At 41.6% G+C, this 26,714-nt stretch overlaps 1 protein-coding gene across 2 annotated transcripts in view; it reads left to right on the forward strand.

Moving 5' to 3' along the window:
- Positions 1-26,714, forward strand: part of PCSK2 (proprotein convertase subtilisin/kexin type 2) — a 276,303-nt gene that overhangs the window by 194,135 nt on the left and 55,454 nt on the right. For both annotated transcript variants that reach the window (XM_063113126.1, XM_063113131.1), the window contains one exon: positions 14,096-14,172. In XM_063113126.1, the coding sequence (XP_062969196.1) occupies positions 14,096-14,172 (77 nt within the window). The remainder of the gene's footprint in view (positions 1-14,095; positions 14,173-26,714) is intronic.

Below are 26,714 nucleotides of genomic sequence, written 5' to 3' on the forward strand. Positions count from 1 at the left end.
TGCCTCTCCAGCAAATGGTGCTGGGATAACTGGATATCCATATGCAGGAGAATGAAATTAGACCCATACCTCTCACCACATACTAAAATCAACTCAAAATGGATTAAAGAATTAAATATACACACTGAAACAATAAAATTTCTTAAAGAAAACATAGGAGAAACACTTCAGGAAGTAGGACTGGGCACAGACTTCATGAATACAACCCCAAAAGCATGGGCAACCAAAGGAAAAATAAACAAATGGGATTATATCAAACTGAAAGGCTTCTGTACAGCAAAAGAAACAATTAACAGTGTTAAAAGACAGCCAACAGAGTGGGAGAAAATATTTGCAAAATATACATCTGACAAAGGATTAATATCCAGAATATACAAGGAACTGAAACAACTTTACAACAGAAAAACAAGTAACCCAATTTTAAAAATGGGCAAAAGAGCTAAATAGGCATTTCTCTAAGGAAGATATACAAATGGCCAACAGACATATGAAAAAATGCTCAACATCACTCAGCATTCAGGAAATGCAAATCAAAACCACACTGGGATACCATCTCACCCCAGTTAGGATGGCTAATATCCAAAAGACTGTGAACAATAAATGCTGGCGAGGTTGCAGAGAAAAAGGAACTCTCATACATTGTTGGTGGGACTGCAAAATGGTGCAGCCTCTATGGAAAATGGTATGGAGGTTCCTCAAACAATCGCAGATAGATCTGCCATATGACCCAGCTATCCCACTGCTGGGAATATACCCAGAGGAATGGAAATCATCAAGTCAAAGGTATACCTGTTCCCCAATGTTCATCGTAGCACTCTTTACAATAGCTAAGAGCTGGAACCAGCCCAAATGTCCATCATCAGATGAGTGGATATGGAAAATGTGGTACATCTACACAATGGAATACTACTCAGCTATAAAAACGAATGAAATACTGCCATTTGCAACAACATGGATGGACCTAGAGAGAATTATATTAAGTGAAACAAGTCAGGCACAGAAAGAGAAATATCACATGTTCTCACTTATTTGTGGGAGCTAAAAATAAATAAATACAACCAGGGGGGTGGGGGGGGAGAAAACACAACAATTACAATTCCTTGAAGTTGATAGGACAAGCAAACAGAAAGGACATTGTTGGGGGGGGGAGAGGGGGAAGGGAGGAAGGTTTCTGTAATGGGCCACAATAATCAACCACATTGTATATTGACAAAATAAAATACAATTTTTAAAAAAGGAGGGTTGTGTGATTAACGTGGATTCTAGTGTTCCATCTTGTAGCAACTTAATAAGGTATGTGCACAGCCTCCAGATGAAGGCTATAATCACTTTTCCATAGTTTATGAGTTATGAAGTTAGATTCCCATCAAAATTGCTGTCAAAGTTTTTTGGCTTCAAAACCAATTAAAATGATGAATAGCTGTGAAAGGAACTGGAAGTGCATTTAATCTTTCTCCAGAACAGTTGGGGATCAGTCTCTTTTTTTGTCACATTTCACATTAGCTGGGAACATAAAATTGGTCTTGTTCAAAGGTAAGACTCAACTTCTTCATGAAAGGGAACTGATCCACTTAGCTTTTTTTTCAGCTGTAAACACCGAGATATTTACAATGTGCCTCATGCTTCCTTTATCTCCCAAGGTCATGACACTATTTCCATAGTCTCCTCTCAGCAAGGTTATCCTGAATAGGATCGCCAAAGCAGAGATAATTGTTTGAAGCAAAAAGAAACAAGAGAGAAGATTGCTGACACATTTTTGAGCTTGGTTTATCAGGGATGCAAAAGTGGTTGGAAACCCGCAGCCCTGCATACCTGCCTCATGTTGCTGGCCCCCATCTTGCTGTCATTTAACTTACAAGGATACTCAAAAAGTTTGTGGAAAATCTAACTGAAAGATAATACAAAGCTTTCCATGAACTTTTTGAAGTTCCCTCGTATCTTAGGTCTTAACGTTCCCACTCAGTACCAAGTGTGCTGGAATAAGCAAGGTGTTCATAGTCTCGTCATTTTTTTTTTTTTCTTCTTTACCTTTTATCCTAGGAATGAGCTGCAGATGCCATGCAGGGCAAAGAGAAGAGAATGTGTTCTGAGTCAGAAGATCTCATTTCTAGTACTAACTCACAACTTCCAACTGAAAAACCTTGAGCAAATCACATAGCCTCACTGAGCCTCAGTTTTCTTGTCTGTAAAATGGGATTAACAATATTCAATTCTCAAAACTGTGATGAGGCTCAAATATAATTAATTTGTGCTGACATACACATATGTAATTTACATATAAAACTTATATGCCTCTGTACAATAACAACCCCTGCATGATATACTTATCCATATAGCTGTGCTTTTTGACAGGAGGAAGAAACATTGTGTAAGATGTGTTTAAGACAAAGTCTTAACAAAGTGCCCAATAAATGATACTTGGGCACAACAACCCCTTCAGTGAGGTGACTCAGCTATCAGTGAACTCATCTTTGCTATTTTTAGTGCTGAACAAGGACAGGCAGGTGACACTGAAGTTGTGTGATCAGTCACAGGGGTGGTGGAGGGGACATAAACCAGTGTCTCCCTCTCTCCCAGGATATCTGGACTCAAAGGTAGTGGCCTGACCTCCCCAGTCGTTCAAAGGGGGGCAGAAACTCACAACACAGGCAAGGGTGGATGAGCCTGGAGCATCTCTACAGCACTGGAGAACTCCCAGTCAAAAGAGAGAAACACAAATTGACTTATATCTCGTCACCTTGACAACACAAATTTAGACCCTGGCTGCCACATTGCCTTTGGATTCCTTTCCCAGAACTGCGTTCTGCTCTCCTTGAGCTGATTTACACGGTTGCTATTCCAGGGCCTTGGCAGCACATTCAGTCTTCAAGCAACTGCCAGAAGCAGCTCGAATCACCTTTTGAGCCAGCTACGCCCGGCCCCTCGACCTTCCACCTGCGATTCCGTAGCAGCAGCTAGTGTAACCCCATCTGCTGGCTGTCCCCTTTCAGTCCCGAGGGCATCCCTACAGTCACCTTCTGTGATCGCTCACCTTACCCTCTCATTAAGTTATCAAGGCGAAATTCAACTCCCTTTCTGAAACCCACATCTCTTCTTTTCCTTCAACCTCAAATTAGCTATTGCTGCTGTATCACCTGCTCCTGACATGAGAGATGAGGAAGTGATATGGCTCACACCGTGGCTGGGGCTGCTTTCATTCAGCTTGCTCAAGGTCAACTTTGTCATCATGGGGGCACGGAGAGACCTCAGCAGTGAAGACCACTGGGAGAGGGGAGAAGCCCAGCAGGGCTTGCACAGACTGGGAGAATTGACCCGGTCTAGGGCAATTGCCTAGGTGGAATGGGTCAGGAGCTGGCATCTGCTTCAAGTTGTATCTACAGATACTCAAAGAGATCAAAATTGGATGAAGAGGCGAATGACTGAGCACAGAATCACAGCACACTCAGGGTTACCTATGTGCACCTTCGTTTTTACTAAATCCAAATTATATCTTACTATACTGTTAGCTTTAGTTTGTCTATATCACTTGTTAGAATCCAGAAAACATATATCATTTCTTTTCAGCAAAGAGGCAGATTGTAAAAAGAAGTGTGTATTGAAATATAAACACATTTTAAAAGAAATGTTTTAACTCCTGTCGCCGTTCATACAGCTTGGCATTTAGTTTGTCTATAATTGGGTGTATTTGTAAAGTTTTAACAGAAGCCTTATTTTAAGCAGCAGGAGGCAGAAATAACTCAGACCTTAATATTCATCAAAAATTTATTTAACAGCAGGGAACCCTTCACTCTGAACTTTTAGTCTTCTTTCATGAAGAATCAATCCCTCCAATAGTCCTCACCTGCCAGAAGCACAGAAAATTTCATCATATTATGCATGATCATCACACACTTTATCTTGCTTTTGTTTTGTTTTGTTTTCTTTGGCTCATCAATCCTCTCTTTCAGAACCAAAGGAATCTGTCCTTTTCCATAGAAAGAACTTCAGTCGACATGCCAAGAAGTTCTTGATGCTCCCAAAATAGCACCTTTCAATCTTTCCTATTAGAGATTTGAGTTCTTTTATTTTTTCAAATGTCCATTCTCATCTGTTAAAGTGAATAATATTGGCAAGGGCAATGTACTGAATGTATTCGTGCTAAGATATGAATGGCTTATCAAATTCAGCTTCTTCCAGTCTGAGAGTTTAGGCGGAAGGGAGAGGAGGTGAAGTGGGAGAAGATTAGAACTTGGAGATGATGGATGCATAAAGGGAAGTGGAGGCACAAGGCAAACCTGGCACTCGTTTTACAAATAAAAGATTCAGTGTGTGCATGAATCCCCTGGGGATCATGTTAAAATGCAGACTCAGTCAGTCTGGGATGGGGCCGAGATTCTGCACGTCAAACAAGTTCTCAGGTAATGTCAGTGCTACTGATCCACAGGCCACAGGCGGCTGGAGTAGGAGCAATTAGCAAAGGTGTTAGTTCAGTGGTTCTCAACTTTCATCATACATCAGAATCACCTGAAGAGGTGGGGGGGGGTTGTTTGTTTTTCTAATTACTAAAGCCCAAGCCCCACCCCAGATCAGTTAAATCAGAATCTAGAGATTGCTCAAGCATTTGTATTTCTAAAAGATCTCCAGGCGGTTTTCTTGTGCAGCCTGAGTTAGCAACCGCTGTTAGCTGGTAACTAAAGACCTCATTAGAAACTCTATAACTAATGAAATAGCTCGTGAGGGCAAATAAGACCCCCCAGCTAAGGGCATCTTCCTCTCCAATCAATAGTGACCTGCTATTATTGCACGATGCCTGGAAAATTGTTAGTACTCAATAAATATTTGATCAATGAAAAAAAGTTAATAAATGATTGGCTAAATGCATGCATAAATGAAGACCTTCAAAAGCCTGCAGTCTACAGAATGAAAAGGATTAAAGCCATAATGTCAAAATGGCAAGTGGCAGGATTGAGATTTGAGGACAGAAAGTGTTTTCCATTACTCCTTCAGATCCCTCTTATAGAACTCAATTCTCGGCCACTTTTAAGGCTGACTCTGCTGATAACTGAAAAAGTGGAAGCCATAAATTTTACCATTACTTTATTCCAGTGTTTCCCAGATGTCCATCAGTCACAACACACCGCTATTTTTGCTGCTGGTTTTATTTACCTAGTATGTTTCCTTAAATTGACTCACTTTTTTAACATAAATAAATGCATTTTAAAGGGAAACTGTAAATCACTATTTCAAATAGAAAAACAACCAACATCCCTTGACAGGTAGAATTGACTGTCCAAATAAATGCAGTGGAAGCAACGGAAGCTGGATGTTTCTGCCTGCTAGTGCTTGCCTCTGTCAGATAAGACAGATTAACAAATATAAGGAGATGTTAAAGCCACGGGAGCGCTTGGAGCGCTTGACAGAGACTATGTCAGTGGCACAGTAAGAAGGATTGGAGGAGTGTTTTGAAGGGAGCCACAGTCCTGCCCTGCAATGCCATGTTATTTAAGGTGGGAAGCAGGCCCCACACATAAGCATCTCATGGAACTCCATTCTCAGCAGTGATTTTCAAATTGTGCTCAGAAACCCCAGGGCCACCAGGTAGTGTTGAAGAGCCTTCAGAAAAAAGAAAGTATTTTCATGATTTCAGTTTCTGAGAAATCCAGTCATCATCAATGTTATTTGTCTTAAGTAAATTACAAGTTTTTTTAAAAAATCTTACTTCTATAAGGAACAGCATCATCAACAGAGAACAAAGAAACAGGTTGAACCCTACTGTTGAAAGCAGGAGAATTAGCTTCTCATTGGAGGCAAATCTGCTGGTTTAGGCCTCAGAGGTGTTATACCACCCTTGAATGAGAGAACTCAGTAACTAAAACCATGCTCTAAAAACAAAAATTGAATGGACCATACAAGCTAAGAGACAGGCTTCCCCGGATCTTTAGTGAAGTGTGTCCCAGTGTGGGGGTTTGGGCAAAGTATTCGACCTCTCTGTGTCTCAGTTTCCTTGCTCATAGAATGGGGTGATAAGAGTACTACCCACATAAGGACATCATAAGTAGGAGCCAATGCATCGAAAAGAGTGCCTTGCACAAAATAAGCACTCTATATGTGTTACCTGTCATTATTACGGCAAAAAAAAAAAAACTACACAATACAAGATGTTATACAATGAAAATACTATGTCTTCCTTCCATGCCCCTTCCTAGAGGCAAAGCATTATAAAAAGGCTCTCATGTTTTTTTCCAGAAATATTCTACGCATTCACCATCAAGTATCCCCCTTCTTCAATGCACATGGGCACTCACTATGCACTCTAGTCTTCACTTCACCTATTTACCTTCACTTACCAAGATTTCTTGGGAATGAGTTCATTGCAAGCCTTGGGTCTCATTCTTTGCCAGAGCTGCAGTTTTGCATCATACGGGTGCACCAATGTATTAACTCATCCCCAATGTCAGACATTCAGGTTGCTTCTAGTCTTTCACTATTACGTCATGGCTGCTGTGAATATATTTAAACATACATCTTCCACATACATGCAAATATTGTTTAGAGTAGATTCTTAGAGGTAGGATCACTGGGTCAAACAATCAGTTCACTTTTTATTTTGATAGATATTGCCAAATTTCTCTTCAAAGAGATCACACCAACTTGCACGTTGAGCAACCTTGTACACAACTGCCTGTGTCCCCTCATTCTCAAAATAATATTTTAAATACATAAAACAAAATACATAGCATAACCAAGTTCCTTAGTCTGTTCAGGCTGCTATAACAAAATAGACTGGGTAATTTATAAACAATAGAAATTTACTGCTCATAGTTCTGGAGGCTGGAGGCTGGAGTCGAAGATCTAGGCACTCACAGATTCAGTGTCTAGTGAGGGCCCATTTTTCATAGAGACGCATTCTTGCTGTGTCGTCACATGGTGCAAGAGGCAAACAAGCTCCCTCAGGCCTCTTTTATAAGGGCCCTAATCCCGTTCACAAGGGCTCTGTCTTCGTGATCTAGTAACCTCCCAGAGACCCCATCTCTTAATATCAGCACTTTGGGAATTAGATATTGACACACCAATTTTGGAAGAGCACAAACATTCAGATCATAGCACCAAGGAAAGCAATTATATTGAAATACAGTTATCAAAAGATTAAAAATACACATTTGTGAAATGGTAACTTATGTTCTTCTTTATTAATGCATTAAATAACAAAATCTAGTGGCAAGTAGGGGTTTGCTGAAAAGATACTTCAGCATATCTGCAACAACTGTAATGTGGTATGAAAATATATATTGGTGACAAGCTCACAGGTACTGCTAATATTGTGATTGTACTCCACATCTGTAAGTGAAGGAAATGCTCAATTTGAGGAGGCAGCTCATGAAAATAAAGATGTAAATTGTTTCTGCCCGAGTTTTGGAGCCTGTCTTGGAGAGGGCACTTAGAGATTAATTCCAATGAGTGACAGCTTCTCGTCAATGCATCAGGTCAGCTCCAAGAATTCTTGCTTTTAGGGTAGCTCTTAAAATCCATGTGTAGGAATAAGCCTCAGCCTAAACTAATACAGGCTTCATGAACCTTCTAAAATAGCAAGAAGAGCCAGGGTGCTGCCCTGGCTGGTACTTAGAGGAACTATCCAGTCCTCCCTTCAGTGCATCAGTACAAAGCCCCACAGGGTTTTGGAGAATATCAAATAAAGTAAGAGACTTTGAACTCCTTTGAAAAAGCTAAAGGCACTCTATTAATTTAGGGCATTGTGTTAACATTAGGAATTAATATTATTATCTCCTCTTATGTTTAGTGCTTAGAACCTCTCCCAAGTCTGATGACAGTTGTGGCAATGAGGGCCAAAGGATGGAGCTTCTCAGCTCTGGAAAATATAAGTCCGGTAGCCCAGGACTTGGCTGGGGGTGTGGTGATACTTATATGATCTGACTGTTAGACTGCATTATTCCTTTTGTCTGGAGAGTGCTCTCGTGAGTAGAGAAGCTAACAGAATTCCAAGGAACAAGAAGGAAGTAATGGGAAGAGGTGTCAAATCCACAATTGGAGAGCACTGTGTCACTGGAAAAAGATACAACTCTGGAAACCTTAGGAGTACGGCAGAAGGATTTCAGAGAAATTTCTGCCTATGCATCTTTTTTTTTTTTTTTTTTAATTTTTAGAGTGCTGGAGAAATGTTAAATTTCATTAAGTTTTACAGCCAGACTTAATATAGACATAAATCCCTTTAATGTTGGTTTCAGTCAAAAGTGAGCTGAACATTATCGTTAAACCAAGTGCATGTGGGAGAATTATTTGAGGAAAATCACAATAGGCACAGTTGGGAACATTCACTCATGACCATATTAGATGCAAGTAGGCACAATGGCAAAATTCTGCAGACTGTAATGGACTGGGCTATTTTGCTGTTCAGTTTCCATACAGATGAGCTTTGTTCTGGGGCAATATGGTTGCAGTTTGAGAGTCTATCTGGGGAAGCTCATTTCTCTTTCATTAGTCCATGAGCACAGTGCAATTTTAGCTAATATTGTCACACAGCTCCTAGCTGGGTTATTTGATTAAATGCCTTCAAGGAAAGTAACAATACAGAATAAAAGGACAAATGCAACGTAGTTTCTTGTTCTGTGCTCCTATAGCTTTGGAATCACCCTGGCAGTTAATCATATGCCACACTGTACTCACAATCACAAACTCCTATTGTTTGGGATGTTATTTAAGTCTCCTGTTATTTGATGTTTCACAGAAGGCATCTTGTCTCACCGGTACAATTTCTTTGAGGTCTGGGCTTGTATATCACTGTAACTATAGAGACCTATTCCGTGTCATGGCTCATAGTCAGGCTAGTACACACATAGTGCATTTTTCTGAAATGGAAAAAGGCGCCCCCTACCAGTGGGTGAATTGCAAAACAGCACCCTCCCTCTGGGCAAACAAAATAGAAAAGTTGCCCCTTTCTGGGCAGACGAATGAGGAAAAGTCCTCTTGGCTGACCAATTATTTTTTAAGGCACACCCCAGGGCACACTGCTTGGTGAGTCCAGTGCAGCCCCCAGCTGCTCCCCTTGGACAGGCACCCCTGTGCAGTCATGACACAACTATACATGACAGCCTAGATTGCAGAAGCTACTTTCCCAATTTTTAGTCGGACCGCAGAGTTCGCCCCTTGGTGCTCTAAAAACATCTACTCGATCACATTGGCAGATGCCCATATTAAATATATTGGTCTGTTACAAGAGTACGGTATTGTCAGAATGTCGATGCAGCAGCCCTTTTTAAAATGGAAGATGAGTGTGACTTGTGCAGCAAACACCTTATACACCTGTATCACCTGGACAATTACCTCTGCATGCCAGAGGGCTATGTGTTGCAATCACCCACCACTCTCTGCCAGAATGATGTTCTGACCATGGGAACAAATGAGACCCTTGCAGGTGGAAAGACAGAAGAGCTAGAGAGCTGGTGGCCCCCCGGAGCTGCCCTCAACCAACGGCTGGCAGCAGGGTGGTGGAAGTGATGGCAAAACTTCCTCCCCATGGGAGCAGGATGCTCTCCACCGCCTCCATCAGGGCCTTGGTGGGCTGAGCCCCAATTTTCTGCAGTGACTTGCCTGATAACCCTCCTGTGATTGGCATGAGACACAGGAGGGGTAAGCTTCAAACTCCTAACAGTGCAGTTAGACTAGTTTATATTAGATTTATTTTAGCAGCTGTGCCCATGTAGAGGGAACAGGCCATGAGACAGGTATGTCTCAGAGCAAAGGGAGTACCCAGGCAGACAAAGACTGGGTGAGATACTACAGTGTAGACTATCAGAGGGCAGCTGGGAGTCCAAGAAGCCTGGGACATTGGTCAGGGGTCAGCAAACCTTCTGGTAGAAGGCCAGATAGTACTTACCATCTATATTTCAGGCTTTGCAGGCCTCTGTCACAACTACTTAACTCTGCTGTTGTAGTGCCAAAGCAGCCATATGCAATTTGTAAACAAAAAGATGTGGCTACGTTTCAATAAAACTTTATTTACACAAACAGGATGTGGGCCGGATTTGGCCTGTGAGACCTATTTTAAGACCTTTGCTTTAGATGATCAAAGAAAGGAGAAGGAGAAGAGAAAGGTGAGAGAATGCCCACACTGAGCCATTCTCAAGGCCAAAAACAGCCTAGTTTCAAACCCAGGTCTATCTGACTTTAATGCCTCTCTTTCTTCCCATACATCAGGCTGGTACCTGCAGACACACTGGTGGTGTGCAGCCTGGCAGAGGGAGGCCCACTGGTCACAGAGGCATTAAATTCCAGATTTGGGGGTAAGGATGGCAATGTCAGAGCTGGAGTTGATCTCAGGTGCCTCAGAGGCTTCTCTGCAGATGTGTAAGCGGTGGGCATGGGTACTGCTTGGTTCAGGAACCTCCATCTTTCACCACCAGCCTTCATGGTGAGTCCAGCTACACAAATTCAGCACCTCAGATATAACAAGTCAGAGGATTTCATAAAAATGGCTAAGCCCCTTGTCCTTTCCCCACTTACTGTGCATGCAGGCCACCTGTTTGAAAAGTGCATCATGCAAACAAGGCCAAACCAGTAATTATTAACTTTTCTAGCTAAGAGCAAGTCTAGTCTTCCTTCCTGTCTATGTATTCAAATATTCAGAAATTAAACGTTGGAATTATTAAATAGCAAAGGTGGGTGTTTGTTTGTTTGTTTGTTTACCCTGCACTCAACTTTTATAGGAGAAAACAAGCCTTTATCAGACATTTCTTCCAGAAATAACTTCCAGGGAAGCCCTGAGGTCAATTTGGATGCAACCCAATCTTCTCACTTTCCGTGTGATGGTGCTATGACAATTCAAGCCTTTGATGATGACCCTGAATCATCCTGACCCTGAATCATCAAAGATTAAATTATTTTCACTGAACAGCTAGTATTATCTAAAGCATACACACACAAAAAAATTAGACTAATGCATTTTAGAAAGAAGTTAGAGAAGTCCAAACAAAACAAGCACCTGGCTTAGCCTCAGATGCCAACATTAAATTTACTAAAACACTACTCCCCCCAAATGTCCATGTTAGTGACTATTACAGAAAAGTCCAGTATAATTCGAGTCCAGTTTAACTTATTTCTGTACACAAATAATTTTATGGGAGACAACATTGTGATTCAAATCAATAAATGATTCGGTTTGGCTATAGCAGTATAAACAGAACCCTTGCAAAATATTGCTCATTGTTCTTTCTTGCTATAAACCATTTGATTTTTAGCCAGAAAACAGTCAGCCAAACAAGAACAATTGTCTGCCTTCTTTAATGCTCAGTGTGGACTGTTACTCAAGGAATTAAGCATTAGTCATTAAATTAATTGTAAAGACAACAAAATAATTGGGGGTTCTAAGTTATCACCCATTTCAACATTCAGGAATGAGTTTGACCCCAGACAAGACATGGCCTTTCTCCTTGTTATAAAAGTGGTCACAAGTCCTGTGGGTTCTGGGCTACAAGGTCTGCTGTCAGAATCCCTGTCCCACCCCCTTCAGGATGAGCAGGAAGCCTCAGTGCAAACCCAGATGGTAATGATGAAGCAGAAAGATAGGCCAGAGTGGAAAGTTCGTGAAACCAGTGACTCAGGCAGCAAGTGCAAAGGTGCAGAAATTCTCTATTTTCCTCTAATTGAACTTAATTTCCGTCTGCCAGCCTAATTACACTGATGACAGAAACTTGATTTTGGTCATCTCAGGTTTGACCCCGACTCTTCCTGTCTCCAGAATTTCCCTCAAGCTTCAAAGAAATAACACAGCATTAAGGAGAGAGAGACAGAGGCCCTGATGTGGATTTTCCATCATCTGTCCACTCTGGCTTCTCTGCAGCGTACCCATTGCCACTGGCCTCAGTCATCAATTCACACAGATCCTGCCTAAGCCTTAGCTCCTCATTATCTTGACCTCCAGAACTTTCTAGGCCAGCTGATTCCCAATGTCATGTCGTCACCATTCTCAGCCTCCCTGCTCTGCTGCTGAGGGTCAGGGTCAGAATATTCTGCTGCTCCCTACTCCGCACTGAGAACCAGGGAAACACAGGGTGCCACCCCAAGCCTGTCAGCTAAGACACCTCCCAGAGCCACTTCTGATCTGCGACTCCATGTCCCTGTCGTGGACTGAGTCTCAGACCTCTCTGAGGTTGGACATTACAACAGACCCCCCCATTGCACCCCAAGAATGCAGCTCAGAAGAAGGAGGTAGCACTCATGTGGCTACCCATACTGAACCTCCTATCCAACCCTCCTTGGACCAGGGAATTTCAATCTCATCTATGGAGAAACAAAGCAGACTTAGCAAATAGTCTTCCAAATCTATTGCTTAAGTTTCAGTATCAGCTTTAAAGCCCAAAAGAAAAAGTATTAACTTGTATTTCTCTCAATATTCCTACCCCACTAACTCTATCAAAAAAAAGTGCTCTTACCTCTAAAAAATTCAGAGAAGGTTAGAAGTAACCAAACATACTCAGAAGACAAATAAGTTACTATCTCAAAATAGTATCCCTGAAAAAACTGAAATACAAATATCTCGAGGTAAGTCGGGGGGGAAAATGCCAAATTTGAGAGTGTCTCCCAGAGACAAGGATTCCAGACCAGATACGGAATTTAACTTTAAAAGTGAATGACAGTAATCTGGGATCTAAGTGGGGAAGGAGGAAAAAAACTGGGAACTTGTCAATAATTATGGTCAGCAGAGAAAGGAAGACTCTAAAGGCCTGGTGTTGAATAAGACCTTAATTGTGGAATAAAGGTTAGATAAGTTTAATAGTCAAGGAAAAAAGACGGGTCCAAATGTCAGGGTGATTCCTGCCCAAGTATAACTTTTATTTACATAAGTTAGTACTATAATTCTGATCATTCTCACTACCAGTGGCTAGCAGCCCTTTGTCATCCAACAAATCAAAACAAAAATTAACAAAGTCAATGAATTTTCTCTTAAAAACATTATGCCACTAATACATTAGGTTTGCAAACTAAAGTGTATCACACAGTAGAGTGTTTTCCCTCATACCACTCGGGACCCATGGAATTAAGAATATGAAAAAAGCTGGAATATGCATCTAACCCAATATTTCTTAGCCTGATGGATACTGAGGACCAAGAAACCATCTGGGGTCTTTGTTGCAGACCCCAAAACGAAGAAACGGAGAATGAGTTGAGAGAGGCATTTCACAGAGATCAACATCCCTGGGCAATCAGAGAAGGAGAAAGGGAAGGAGTGGATTTTTCGTCAAATGATGGTGGGCCATTGCCCATCGTAGACCAAAATAAAAGGCAGATCAAAGAAAGACCTAAATGTTAAAAAAAAAAAAAAAAAGACTCTCAATGGGAAAAAAAATGGAGGTGTTGGATTACATAGAATTTTACACTTCTAATCATATACTGTAGGGTGTAATAGTACATATGTATCTCAGTTCATAATTGTATATTTATTTGTTCGATCATTTGATTGATGTCTGTCCCCAAGTAGACTGTAAGTTTCAGAGGGCAGGGATGCCACCACTGGATTCCCATACTTAGCAAAGACTCTGACGTACACTAGACCCAATGCTATTTGTTGAGTGAATAAAAGAGGTCAGTTGTGGACAATGAATGTTAGGGGCTTGGGCAGGCCTTTAACACCCAGTAAGGGAAAAGGAGACAAGCCTTATGCCAGTCTGAAAGAAGGAGCTGGAAGTGAGCCTTCTGTTTAAGGCAAGGAAACTCCAGAGGCAATCTCACTTGTGACATGGGAACTAGAATGTTCTGGCCGTCAGCCCAAGGAAGCATAAGGAAGCTTTCCCTCAGCCCGGGATTCCAGGCAAAATCCATTACAACTTAAAGTGAAGACAGTCCTGGAGAACACGGGGCTCAAATTTGCTAACCCCTAGAAGGCTTCAAATAGTACAAGGAAGCCCGGGGAAGGCTGTAAAGGGAGGCTAGAAAGCTCCAAGGACACATGTCAGCTCTGTCTCAGTCTTGCAGGAGCTGGTCCAGTGTGGAACATCAAGACAGCACTCCAGGGAGGAACTATAAACATAAAACAGTCCTTCAGCATTTCCCTTTACTGTGTCTCTGGCTTTTTTGACCTAATGAGATATCTCGTGTGTTTCAGAACGCCGAAGCAAGTTATGACTTCAGCAGCAACGACCCCTATCCTTATCCCCGATACACCGACGACTGGTTTAACAGGTAAACTGCGCCTTGGGAAGTATCTTCGATGTTAGGCTTTGGGATTTCATTTGGCTTTATTTTGTTTAAAACTTGAATATTATCAGCAAAATAATCCCAATGCTTCAGTAAATTGTATTGTGATTTTTCTTCTTAGAGCTGCGTTCTCTCAATTTGTGGGGTTTTTAATATTACAGGGCTCCTCTAGAATTATCTTTTGACTAATTCATTGTGTTCAACTAGAAACCGTTTGCCACTTTAATCTACTAAAGATAAAGAAAACAGAAATAAAAAGTCCTTTTTCAACCCACTGCGAGGTGATTTAAAACATGCTGATTTCACTTGTTCTGTTGAAACAACTGCAGAGAACATTTCTGCCCCTTGGTTCTGCATCTGTATGTTTTTGAAAAGTGTTTCTGCTATAACCCTATAACAGCTCATGTGGTCCCTTTCCACAAAAGAGTAAGTGTGATTGGCAGAAATTTGAAGTATTACATGGGATAAAGGTAAAACTATCCAAATAGTACATTCAAAGATATAATTTTTCTCAAGCTTGTTTGCTACTAAACATGTAAATGCAGTCTCTTTTTTCTTCAAGTAAATATCTTGCTCAGATGGTTAATTGCCTATAAGAAATATCAAGAAATAAAGATGCGTGGCTTGCTCAATGAAAGAATCCTGTAATTGCTCAGCCTGGTGCCTCTCTGTTATTGATGTCCTTGGGTTAAGTTCATGAAAACATATAAACTTCAATTAGTGGTATAAAAATATGTCCAGAACACTTTAGCCATTTTTTTTTTTTTTCACTTCTCATGGCAACCTAATAGTAGATAAAAACAAGTGTCATTTTCAGTATAGTGGTAAGAAAACAGGCTCAGAAATTTGAATGGTTTCCCTGGTCAAAAAATTAGTGTTCAAGTCAAAGCCAAGATTAGACCCATGCTACAAATTGTTTCTAAATGCAAATTTGTACCATTATTTTGTAAGTATCTACAAGAATCATGATGTCCGGAGAGCAGCCAGGGGCAGATCCACAGTGGACCAGGTAGCTTAGATTCAGCTGTTAGCAAGTTGACCTGGGAGTGGCAGGGGTGGTTCCAGGGCTTAAAGAAAATGCAGAAAAGAATAAAGAAATAAAATTAAAATTTGTAACATTTTTAAAAGATCATTGCTGACGTCCAGTAGCACGATTTACTCTCTACTAATTTCATCTTCAGCCTAAAAATTATGCAGTGCTTGGGGATGTGTGTTTGGAGGGTGAGAATGTATTGAAAAGGTCTGAGAACTTTTGGCATTCTTACCCCCCATGATTTATATCTCTTACCCCCATGACCTATAACACTAGATCCTAGCATACCCTCAGCAAATAAACCATTTTCAGACACAGGGATATGAAACTACCAAATAAATGCCACTGAGCCAGGGATTAGACATGTTTGGCAATAGCAGTGTGGAAACTGCTGAGATGGGCAAGAGCAATGGTCTGGCTTCAGGAGGGCTGATTACTAACTGTCCACACAAACATCTGAAAGGACAGCAGTAACACGCGTGCCAGCACCCCGCTGTCTCTCTGTAGCTAGTAGGCACAAAATTAATCTTTGAGAGATTGATCCAGTCATAGAAATATAATCAACAGAATGGTTTCCCCCAACTCCATTTTCTGAACCCAGACACAATCTCCCCCGACCAAATCTTCCTGTGTGATGTGCTATAAGAATACTCCTAAAGAAACAAAAACACTAAGGAAATGTCTTCTCCCTTACATATTTTCATTTGCAAACTTGTTCTTGAAAGTACCATTTTAAACCAGCTATAAACCTCTAATTAGGACTAATCAGTGCTGAGTGTAATAAAATTCATCACTGTCAGCAGTAAGAATTCCCAAGTGTCCAATTACCCGAGACACAGTCACAGGGACTCAGGCAAGTATGATCCTTGTGTCTCAGGGAGCCAATGACTGAAGACAGAATGTCCACTTTGACCAACAAATGGGTTTTTCCCAATTATCAAGACATTTTCAAAGATCGTCATCCACTGTGGCTTGTTACTACCATGACTGGGTGATGCCCCAGTGCAAACCACGACCTCACAAAACATAACTACTATTGTAAGTGATCGTGGAAGGATGGCAGTTCCAAGTTCAAGACCACAGCACTAGGAGAATCCTTGGTTCAAAAGGTTGGCACCATCCTGGAGATGATTCCTGCTTTGCATAAAGAGAATTTGAATAAAGCATCCTTCCCGTAAGTGTAGGATAGGTTTATTAAAAATTCCCTCTGGGATGAAATGATATTATGCCTGGTATTACAGTATTATCTATGACTTGAGGCAGGAGGGAGAACAATAGGTTGGGGTACAGAGGAAATAAAATCGGTGATGAAGTCATCATTATTAAGCCAGGAAATGGATACATGGGATTTCATTCTATTTTTGTACATCTTTGATTTTTTTTTTTTTTTAAGAACAAGTAAGTTTTGGGCCGAGCCCGTGGCACACTCGGGAGAGTGCAGCACTGGGAGCGTGGCGACGCTCCTGCCGCCGCGGGTTCGGATCCTATATAGGAATGGCCGGTGCACTCACTGGCTGAGTGCTGGTCACGAAAAAGACAAAAAAAAAAAAAAAAAAAAAAGAACAAGTAAGTTTTAAAAGTGTAGGACATAAAAAGAGGCAATAAACAAAACTGGAACTTTAGTTAGGCATCATGAAACTACTAGTTTCGGTGTGCAAGCTTCTGAAGAGCTGGCAATGTCATACTGGGAGGCCACAGATGCCCACATCACTACAGTGCAAAATGTAACCAAGGCTGAAATCACACAACTAGGATAGCTAATGCACATTGAGCAGTGGCTATCTTTAACACACTGTTTTAAGTGCTCTGCATGTATTAATTCAATTAATTCTCATAATAACCCTCTGAAATGGCTATTATCACTATTATTGCCATTTTGGAAATTGAGACACAGGGAGGTTAAGTAATGTGTGGAAGGTCACACAGATAATAAGTGGTGGAGGCAAAATTAGATGCCAGTGAGGGTGTCATTTGTCTAGGATTTGGATGAAGGTAATAGGTGGAGTTGGGGGAGGAGAGGCAAGGGTATTCCAGGGCAAGGGTGCGATTTTGACAAAGATGGGGAAGTAACTAGGGACAGGATATTTTCAGGAAGTGGCCTGGATAACTGCTCTAGGAGCCAGAGATTGGTGCAGCAGCAACATGCTAAGATGGATTCACAGAAGAGGTGGCGCATGAAAGGTCTGGATAGGTTGATAGGAGAAGGAGAGATTTTATATTTGGGCCAGAAACTGGGCCCAAGAGTATAGATGAGGATCATTCTCCCATTGCACTTAAGGACTGTTGCTACCAGAGGCCCTAGGACCCTTGAGCCCAGCACTTACCTTTAGCTGGCACAGGGTCCACTGTTGATCCAGCATGACCCTCTCACCAGCTGTGCAGCTACCAAGACATACCATGGGTTCTCCAGGTGTTCTCTTCAAGTCACAGGCATCAAAGTCGATGCCCCATCTCTGTCTAAAGTCTTGGGCTCTTGAGAAATGCCAGTTTCAGCATGCACCAAAACTCTAATAAAGAGCTGACTGACACGGCCCAGCAATGGGCCGGCTGCTATGACTATTGCAGCCACGTGCCTGCCACCGAGGCCAGGCTCTCCATCACAGGATTCTCATTGCTGCGGCAAATAGAAAACAGAATGCACTACAAGGGACACTCTCAACCAGCAAGTAAAATGTTCCCCTTGGTTGGGAAACCCTGTTCAATAGCAGCACATCTCTCCTGGGTTTTCCTGACACTTTAACCATCATATTATACCCTCTGTATTTACCTATCAACTTGGTTTCCATCAAGTGTACATTTCTTTAAGAACATATTTAAAACTCAAAGCCAAGGACTCTTTATGAAAACAAACTTCATACATATGCAGAATTGCTTTTTGGGAATACGTATATTAGAATATCTTGCCCTGTGCTTGATTTGATTTTGTAGGATGGTTCCTTTTTAAACTGAGCAAGAGTATTCTATTGAGAACCTTTTAATAACTACACACAGTATCTGAGTTCCAGGGATATATTTGATACACGATTGAGAAATTTGCAAAAGAAGTACAATTTTCTCCTAGCCTGCAATCAGAGAAATACATTTGGCCAAACAAAATAATAATAATAATTGCAAAAAGGTAGAAAATAATACACATTTAGTGAGCATCAATAATGTGCAATGCAAAACAGAATTAATTTGCTGTGAGGTATCAGTGTCACATTTTTTTTCCTTGCTGGCATTCAATAAATATTGATTGGCTGGTTGATGGATGAGTGGCATGTCTTTTAAGCCATGCCAAGATGTTGAGTGGCCTTCACCTCTGTCCATTTTTGAGCTGCCTTCTGCTCACAAGGTTTGCAGCCCACATTTTGTCAATAATCTTGCAGCCTTGCTCAGTTTTAGGTCAATGTTTGGTGATGCATTGCAGATCTGTATTCCATTACTGTGCTGTTGTCCATAAAAATCCCTCTTGCATAGCATTTCTTTGACAAGCATTCACCACTGAAATGTCATCCCTGCCATCAGCAATATTTATGAAGCATCAGAGGATGCAGCATGCTCTATCTATTAAGCCCTAAAGAGTAAGAGATTCTGGATTAGATGCAATTCCTGGCTGCAAAAAGTTTACAATAAATTCAGAGAAAGAGCAGATATTTACTACTCAAGCAACCAAAACAGGGGGAAGGAAGAAGGATAAATGAATGCTGTAGAGCATTTATCTGTATGTGAGCTAATTTGATTGATAGCATTAGTTAAACCTTCAAATAAAGAAGATTTTCAGTGATTAACTTTTTTTTCTTGTTAAAAGTCATATTTCATTTTGAAGAACATTATACAACAGGCTATGGAAGAACATGTGAGAAAATGGCCCTCTCTGGTTGGCTATTTTCACACTGATGTAAACTGATACCTTACCCTGGTGACACTTAATTGTTTCAGAACAGATGAACATCTTTCCCTTAATGTCTTCATGGAGTAATTCTGAGATCACCTCTTGGATAATAAAATTCAAACTGTTTTCAAAGATCTAATCTAAATTTTTTTCATGTGAGCTTCAAGAATACCTCACACGTTAATATTAGCTCAAAGGTTGCTGCTTGTAAACAACCCTCTGTATATCCAAACCAGAGCACAGTAAAATCCAACAGGGTTTCATTTTGTTAGCTATTCTGAGCCATTGAAGAAACACCACAGTTTTTGTTTGTTTGTTTGTTTTGTTTTTTATTTCTAGTCCCTTACCTGGCTTAGACAATACATTTTTCCTCCAGCTAAAAGAAATAGACATAATACAGATTTGGGGGTTATGGAGAAAATTATAAAGACTGTAAAAGAAATACCAATATATTGGTTTAATCATTTCTACTTTGGAAGCTAATGTTGTGCATGCCATATGGGGGGATTTGATGGTCTTCATGTGGCCATAATTCTTTTCTTAAGAGAGAAAAACACAGTAGATTATGGTGGACAGATGTAGTTTCATGTTAATTGCGTGGTATAGAATAAATGATCCCTAAATCAGCCTCCTTATCTATAAAATGGGACCACCTTGAAATTTTGTATTGGGGATTAGAGACATGTATACAGAATATCTGGTACAGAGCATGGCATGTAGTAGGAACTCTAAATGGCAGCAAATACAACTGTGAAATTCGGTAGAGGGATTTCTACAGGGGCTAAGTCAAATATTCTTCAACTAGATATGAAAGATGGAGAATTTATGTCAAAGGAGTAGTTGGAGGGCCCAGCCACTCACCCATCTTTCTCGGACATCCTCTCCCTCATGTGTACTTTTGACAGACACTAGATAACAGGCACTTCAAGCTTCAACCTCTGGCAAAAGTCTAGTGCCTGTGTTTCTGCATTGCTGATTGAAAGAAGAGTTACATCCAAAGATACCTTGTATGCATGAGACAAGGTTGACCTCTTAGGAAAATCAAAAACCTAGCATCTAGCCTCAGAAAGATGGAGAGCCTCCTCACTTTTCCAGAGATCACTGGGTGCTTGCCAGCAGACCCAGGGTTTTCCCCAAAAGCAGCTTTGCACAGTCTCACCTATCACCTGTTCTCACCTATTGAGTCTAACCTATTCGTCTCTCACCTATTCTAACCAGTAGGCTTTTGAAGCCCCTATGTCTTACCCTGTAGAGTGCATTGGACGTGAGCCAGTAAACATGGTTCATGCCAAAATAGCTGGGAAATCTCTACATTTCAGCTCAAGTATATCTAACATTGAAGCTTCTTTCTCCAAAGAAGATAATGAACAGACTACAGCTGACCACCTTGAGTCTTTGGTTGTCTGAGAATCTGTAGACCTAGGGAGATTGGGGACTGGAAGACGAAGACAGCCTCACGTCCATGAGCTTGGCCACGCTGCATGCTGGCTGCTGACTGAATCTGCCTCACCTCCAACACCTCTGTGAATCTGGAGCCCTGAGATGCCATTATAAGGCCTGGGGGTGGGATACAGAACCAGGGAATCAACTGAAGCAACCATTGGGCCAGCAGCCAGGAAAGGAGCCCAAAGGAAGAGAGAGAAAGAAGAGGGAGAAAAAATCTCCACTTCCAAATTAGCCTGCAGTCCAAAATTCCAAAATATCTGAAAAAATACACCCAACAAGAGGTTCTGGTCAAGATGGCAGAATAAACAGTTCCCAGCATCACTTTGTCCCACAAATCAACCAATTTACAACTACAAAAATGTAACATCAGCCAAGCTAGGGCCACTGGAGCTCAGGGGAAGAGGAGGAGAGACCTACGGAGTTCATGAAGGTGGGAGAAGCCACGATGAGAGAAAGAAAAAAACTGCTCTGAGCGTTTTGGGCCGCAGCTGCTTTAAGGCTCGAGCTGCTGAGCGCATGGAGCAGGAGCCAGCAGAAGCCGCAGCTGTGCCCTTCAGATGGAGTTACTTGGAGTTGACAGGGGAGAAGAGGGACTTGGCGGCCCCCAGGACAGCAAGACCACTAATAGGGTTCCCATGGACCCATGCAGGAGCAAGGAGCCAGAACAATTGAAAAAAGGGAGCCATTCAGAGGCTGCTGAGTCATTGCAAGGGATGGCACCTGACCGGTCCCATGGAAAGTGTTTGGAGCGTGGGCGGTGGGGGAGATGGGAACACCAGGGGAACACTGGGACACAGCAAGGACAGACAACCTGCCCCCCAATCAGCACAGGACCATTCAGAGGAGACTGGTCAGGAATACAGAATCGCATGGGGTGCAGTTTGATGAAAAAAACTCAGACCCAGATCAGATACTCTACGGAACACAGATCCACTGAGTCTCTGGAGAGCCAGAAGTATCTATAAGGTCAACCACTAAATTCTGAGCTGCATAAAAAGCCTTCCTGAGGGAAAGAGCAGCAAAGCAGCAATTTAAACAACCACACACTCAAGTACTGGTTCCCACAGGAAGTTCCTCTATGTTAGAAGCAAAGGACAAAAAATTTGTTCCAGCCCAGGCACACCACCATCACCTTGAGGCCTTCCTGGGAACCAGAGGCTTGGATCCGGGGACTGGACCCCACTCCCACTTCCAGGCGAACTGTGCCAGTGTCTCAGGGCCAGCACAGGGACCCGAGGCATGGAGAAGGGGACTGGACCCTACTCCCACAACCAGACACACCACGCCAGCACCTCAGGGCCTGCCCAGTGACCTGAGGCAAGGAGAAGGGGACCGGACTTCTCTCCCACAACCAGGCACACCATGCCAGCACCTCGGAGCCCTCCTGGGGACCTGAGTTATGGAGAAGGGGACCAGACCTCCCACTGTGCCAGTGCTTCAGGGCCCACCCAGGGACCCGGGGCATGGAGAAGGGCACCGGACTGCCCTCCCACAACCAGGCACACCATGCCAGTGCCTCAGGGCCCACCCATGGCATGGAGAAGGGGACTGGACCCTCCTCCCACAACCAGGCATGCCACGCCAGTGCCTCAGGGCCCACCCAGAGACCCAGGGCATGGAGAAGGGAACCAGACCGCCCTCCCTCAACCAGGCACACCGTGCCAGCACCTCGAGGCCTGCCCAGGGACCTGAGGCATGGAGACAGGGACTGGACACCCCTCCCCCAACCAGGCACACCAAGCCAGCTCCTTGGTTCTCACCTGGTGACCCGAGGCACAGAGAAGGGGACTGGACACACCTCCCACAACCTGGCACACGGCACCAGCAACTTGGGGCCTGCCCTGGGACCAGAGGCATGGAGAAGGGGGCCAGGCACACCCCACAACCAGGCATACCGCCAGTGCCAAGGAACATACCAGAAACAGCACCTCCATGTAGGTGGCCCCCTGCAGCCTCCACAATAACCATGGCTGCCGCAAAAGCGACTAGACACCACAAGCACCACGTAAATGGTCCACCAACCACTGGAGTGCGTTCACACAAGGAGAGTCACCAGCAGAGTCAAAGAAAAGAAGAGGATGTCTCTTTCCACAAAGCCTATTTCAGAGTGACAGAAGCAGCATCTGCTCTATCATAATATTGGGGGACCCTATCTTATCACTCAGCATTGGACAGATCATGTAGGCAACAAATTAACAGAGTAACCATGATTCTTTCAGAAGGAGAGAAGAAATCTAGGGTAATTAGAGGTGGGAGGGGGAGGGAATGGGGGATGGGGAGAGATTGGACAAGGGGCATAAAGAATAATTACGATTTGTAACAGTATATATGCTAGTAATATTGATTTGATCTACATATCTCAGTGTTCAACCCCCAAAATATGTATAATCGATTTTGACTCAATAAATAAAATAAATTTTTAAAAAATACACCCAACAAAATTAAAAATTAGGACATTAATTTATACCAGATGAAATTGACTTTATGAAGCAGTCTTGAAAAAGACTTCAAAATAAGTTATTTTTAGTTTGCTCAGTGTGTTATATGCATGGATAACATCCATTTAGAAAGAGAAATACACGATGAGGGAAACATAGGCAAAAACAAAAACATCAATATGAAAAAGAACCAGTTGCAATTGAAAAATACAGCCTCTGGAAAAGAATGTCAGTAAGTGAGACAAATAAAATCTAGCCTGGATGCAGTCGAAGAGTCAATTATTGAATTCAAGATAACACTGTTTGTCAAAACCTACAGCAGACATTATTCTTAATGTTGAAACTTTGACGGCATTCTCCTAAAGTTTGGGATGATTGAGTATGCTGCTCATTATCTCTTTTATTTGACACCGTGCTATGTGTCATAGCCAATCAAATAATTATAAATCGAAGAAAAATGTGAGACAGTTAAAAAGAAAATTATAAAGCTTAGAAAAGACAGAAAAGAGACGAATTAATACAGTGATTTACTAAGTTCATGAATAAGAAGATGGAACAATATTAAAATGTCAAGTTAATCTATTAATTCAATGCAATTTCAATTAAAGTTCCAGTAGTGTTTTTCAGTGGAAATAGACAAAATGATCCTAAAATTGATATTAAAAAAAGAAAGAAAGAAAGGAAAAGGGCCAAGAATAGAAGAAGACAGAGAAGGAGGAGAAAGAGCGGGAGAGTAAAGGTGAAGAAAAAAGATGGAAATCAGCAACAAGAGAACAGCAAGGTGGAGAAGCTTTGCCTACCAGACATCAAAACATTATGAAACCAGGATAATTATAAGATGGTAGGACTAGCACATAGAGAGGCAAAAATACCAAAGAAACAGAGTAGAGAGCCCAGAAACAGACCCCACATAAAAGGAAGCTCAATATATGACCAAGATAGCAATCAAAGCAATGAGGAAAGGATGGAATGACAGTATCCAATAAACAGTGCAAGGGGAACACATGGGGACTCACATGGGGAAAATAGACATCCACCCCAGATACTGAGCACAGATAAAGTCCAGGAGAATCAAAGACCTAAATGTATATAAATCTTTTATAATAAAATATTTTTAAAAATCTTTATGATCCTGGCATAGACATGTATTTCTTAAACAAGACACTAAACCACAAGGAAAAGATTGATAAATCTGACTACATTTAAATTAAATACTTTTGTTCAACGAAAGTCACAATAAACAAAACTAGAAGGTAAGCCACAGACTAGAAGATACGTACCACAAATGTTATTTTAAAAAGGAATAGTATCCAGAATTTATAAAGAACAGCTACCAATCAATGAAAAAAAGATGAAAACCTCAGTAGAAGAAATGGAGCAAGTTTATGAACAGGTGATTCACAGAAGAGGATCTTCCCTCTTTAACATGTCAGCTAATTAGCATATGAAAAGATGACCTTGCTAGTAGTGACAAAAATGCAAAATGAAACAATGAGGTGCCATTTCACACCAGTTGAATTTGCAAAAATGGTAAAGTTTGACAATACCAAATGTTAGCAAGGATATTGAGTAACAGGAACGCTCCCACCCTCCAGAGGTGATATATATCCATACAACCTATTTTCACTCCTACAAAATACCGCAGAGAAACTCTCTCATATGTGCATAAGGAAATAATATACAAGAATGTTTCTTTTTAAATTATTGAATAGCAAGCAAATTGCAAACAACCTAAATGCCTATCATTAGGAGCATGAATAGATTGCAGCATATTTATAAATGGGCCACTACACAGCACTAAAAAGGGATGAACCAGAATTCATGAGTAAACTTCAGAAATCCCAGTGAATAAAGCAAATTTTAGATAGATCATATACTATGAAATATTCATGTAGAGTTTGAAAACAAGCAAATGGTGGCATATATGCATATGTATGTCTAACTACAAGGTGATCACATAAAAATACGTATGAGCATTTCAACCATCAAACTTAGTACAGTGGTCACCTCTGAGAAAGCACAGAGGGGAATGGCCTTATTTCTTGGAAAAAAAAATTCCAAGTATGGAAAATATTCGGCTTCAATAAATGAGATTAATTGTGTTATTCATTGAAACTGCATTTTTAAAATATTTCATAATTTCAAAATTTTTAATAATAATAATAAACCTGAACCAAAATGCAAACAGCAAGTGTAAGCCAAGCCTAGTGACCATTAACAGAACCACTTCTACACACCAGCCTCAAGGTATGCATTAAGTCTACAAATGCCCAAAGCCCGTCATCTTCATCCACCTACGCGCACCTAGAAAGAGAGCAAGGGGATAACAGACAAGGCAGTCCTACTTCTCTGTTCACCACCGACTGCTTTGTTCTGATCCTCATCACCCACACATCTCTTGATGTAGCACCTTTCAAATTAGTTTATTGCATTTACTTATTATTTGAATTTTTCCTTCCAAAGAAAAGGTGTTAAGTAGCATCTAATAATATTATAGAACCAGTCAATAAGAGTGAAATTAAAATGCACTAATTCAAGTTATTGTAGCAGCTATAACAAATAAACCCCATAATCTTAGTGGCTTAATGACTTAACACAATAAAAGTTTATTTATGACTCACCTACCTGTGCATGTCTGTGCTCCCTGGTGGAACCTGTCTCCTCCAAGCAGCGAGTCAGGGACGCAGGCTCCTTGCATCTTTGACATACGTTTCCAACATTGCTGTGCTTTTTTGCATCGAGCTATGTGAGGGGAAAGAGCATGGATCATTGCTCATGGGTGGTATTTATGGGCCAGAACTAGCAGAAGCTCCATCCTGTCTGCTCACATGACATTCGCCATCATTCAGTCACAGGGTCGCATCCAAGTGCAAGGGAGGCTGGGAAATGGAGCCTCACTGGAGCCCAGGAAGAAGGGGAAAATGAGCTTGGTGATCCACCAGCATTTTCTGCCAGTAAAAAAAACATGTTGCAAAGTGAGAAGCAATGTTGTACCAGAAAACCTAGGCCAATGGTCCTCACAAATGATTGAACTAAAAAACCAGTGAAAACTGGCTTAAATTATTTGGTTACTTTTTGTATTAGTCTGGGTTCTCCAGGGAAACAGAACCAATAGGAAGTGTATATGTGGAGAAAGAGGTTTACTGTAAGGAATTGACTCACACAGTTTTGGAGATGGGTGAGTCCAAAATCTGCAGGGTGAGCCAGCAGGCTGGAGACCCAGGAGAGCTGATGTTCCAGTTCGAGTCTGAAGGTTGTCTGGGGTAGAACAAGGAAGTACCATTGCTGCAGGTTAAGTCCAAAGGCAGTCTGTTGGAGAAATCTTTCTTCTCAGGGGAGGCCAGTCTTTTTGTCTACTCAGGCCTTCAGCTGATTGGATGAGGCCCACCCACATTATGGAGGGCAGTCTGCTTTATTCAATGTCCACCAATTTAAATGTTACTCTCATCCAGAACACCCTCACAGAAACACGCAGAATAATGTTTGACCAAATATCTGGATAGGCTGACATCCGGCCAAGTTGACACATAAAAGTAGCCATCAAATTTTTTATCTGCACATTTCTTTTTGGGGGGATGGAGGTTGGCTGGCTTGTTAGGGATGCAACCCTGGACCTTGGTGTTATCAGCACCACACCCTAAACAGCTGAGCTTACCAGCCAGCTCTTTTTTCTGCACATTTCTGGTAGTCAGAAATAGATGTTAGTTAAGGGACATGGTTAAGAGCAGGGATTTGG

The sequence above is a fragment of the Cynocephalus volans genome, chromosome 1 (genome assembly GCF_027409185.1).
Source record: "Cynocephalus volans isolate mCynVol1 chromosome 1, mCynVol1.pri, whole genome shotgun sequence".
NCBI classification, from domain to species: Eukaryota; Metazoa; Chordata; class Mammalia; order Dermoptera; family Cynocephalidae; genus Cynocephalus; species Cynocephalus volans.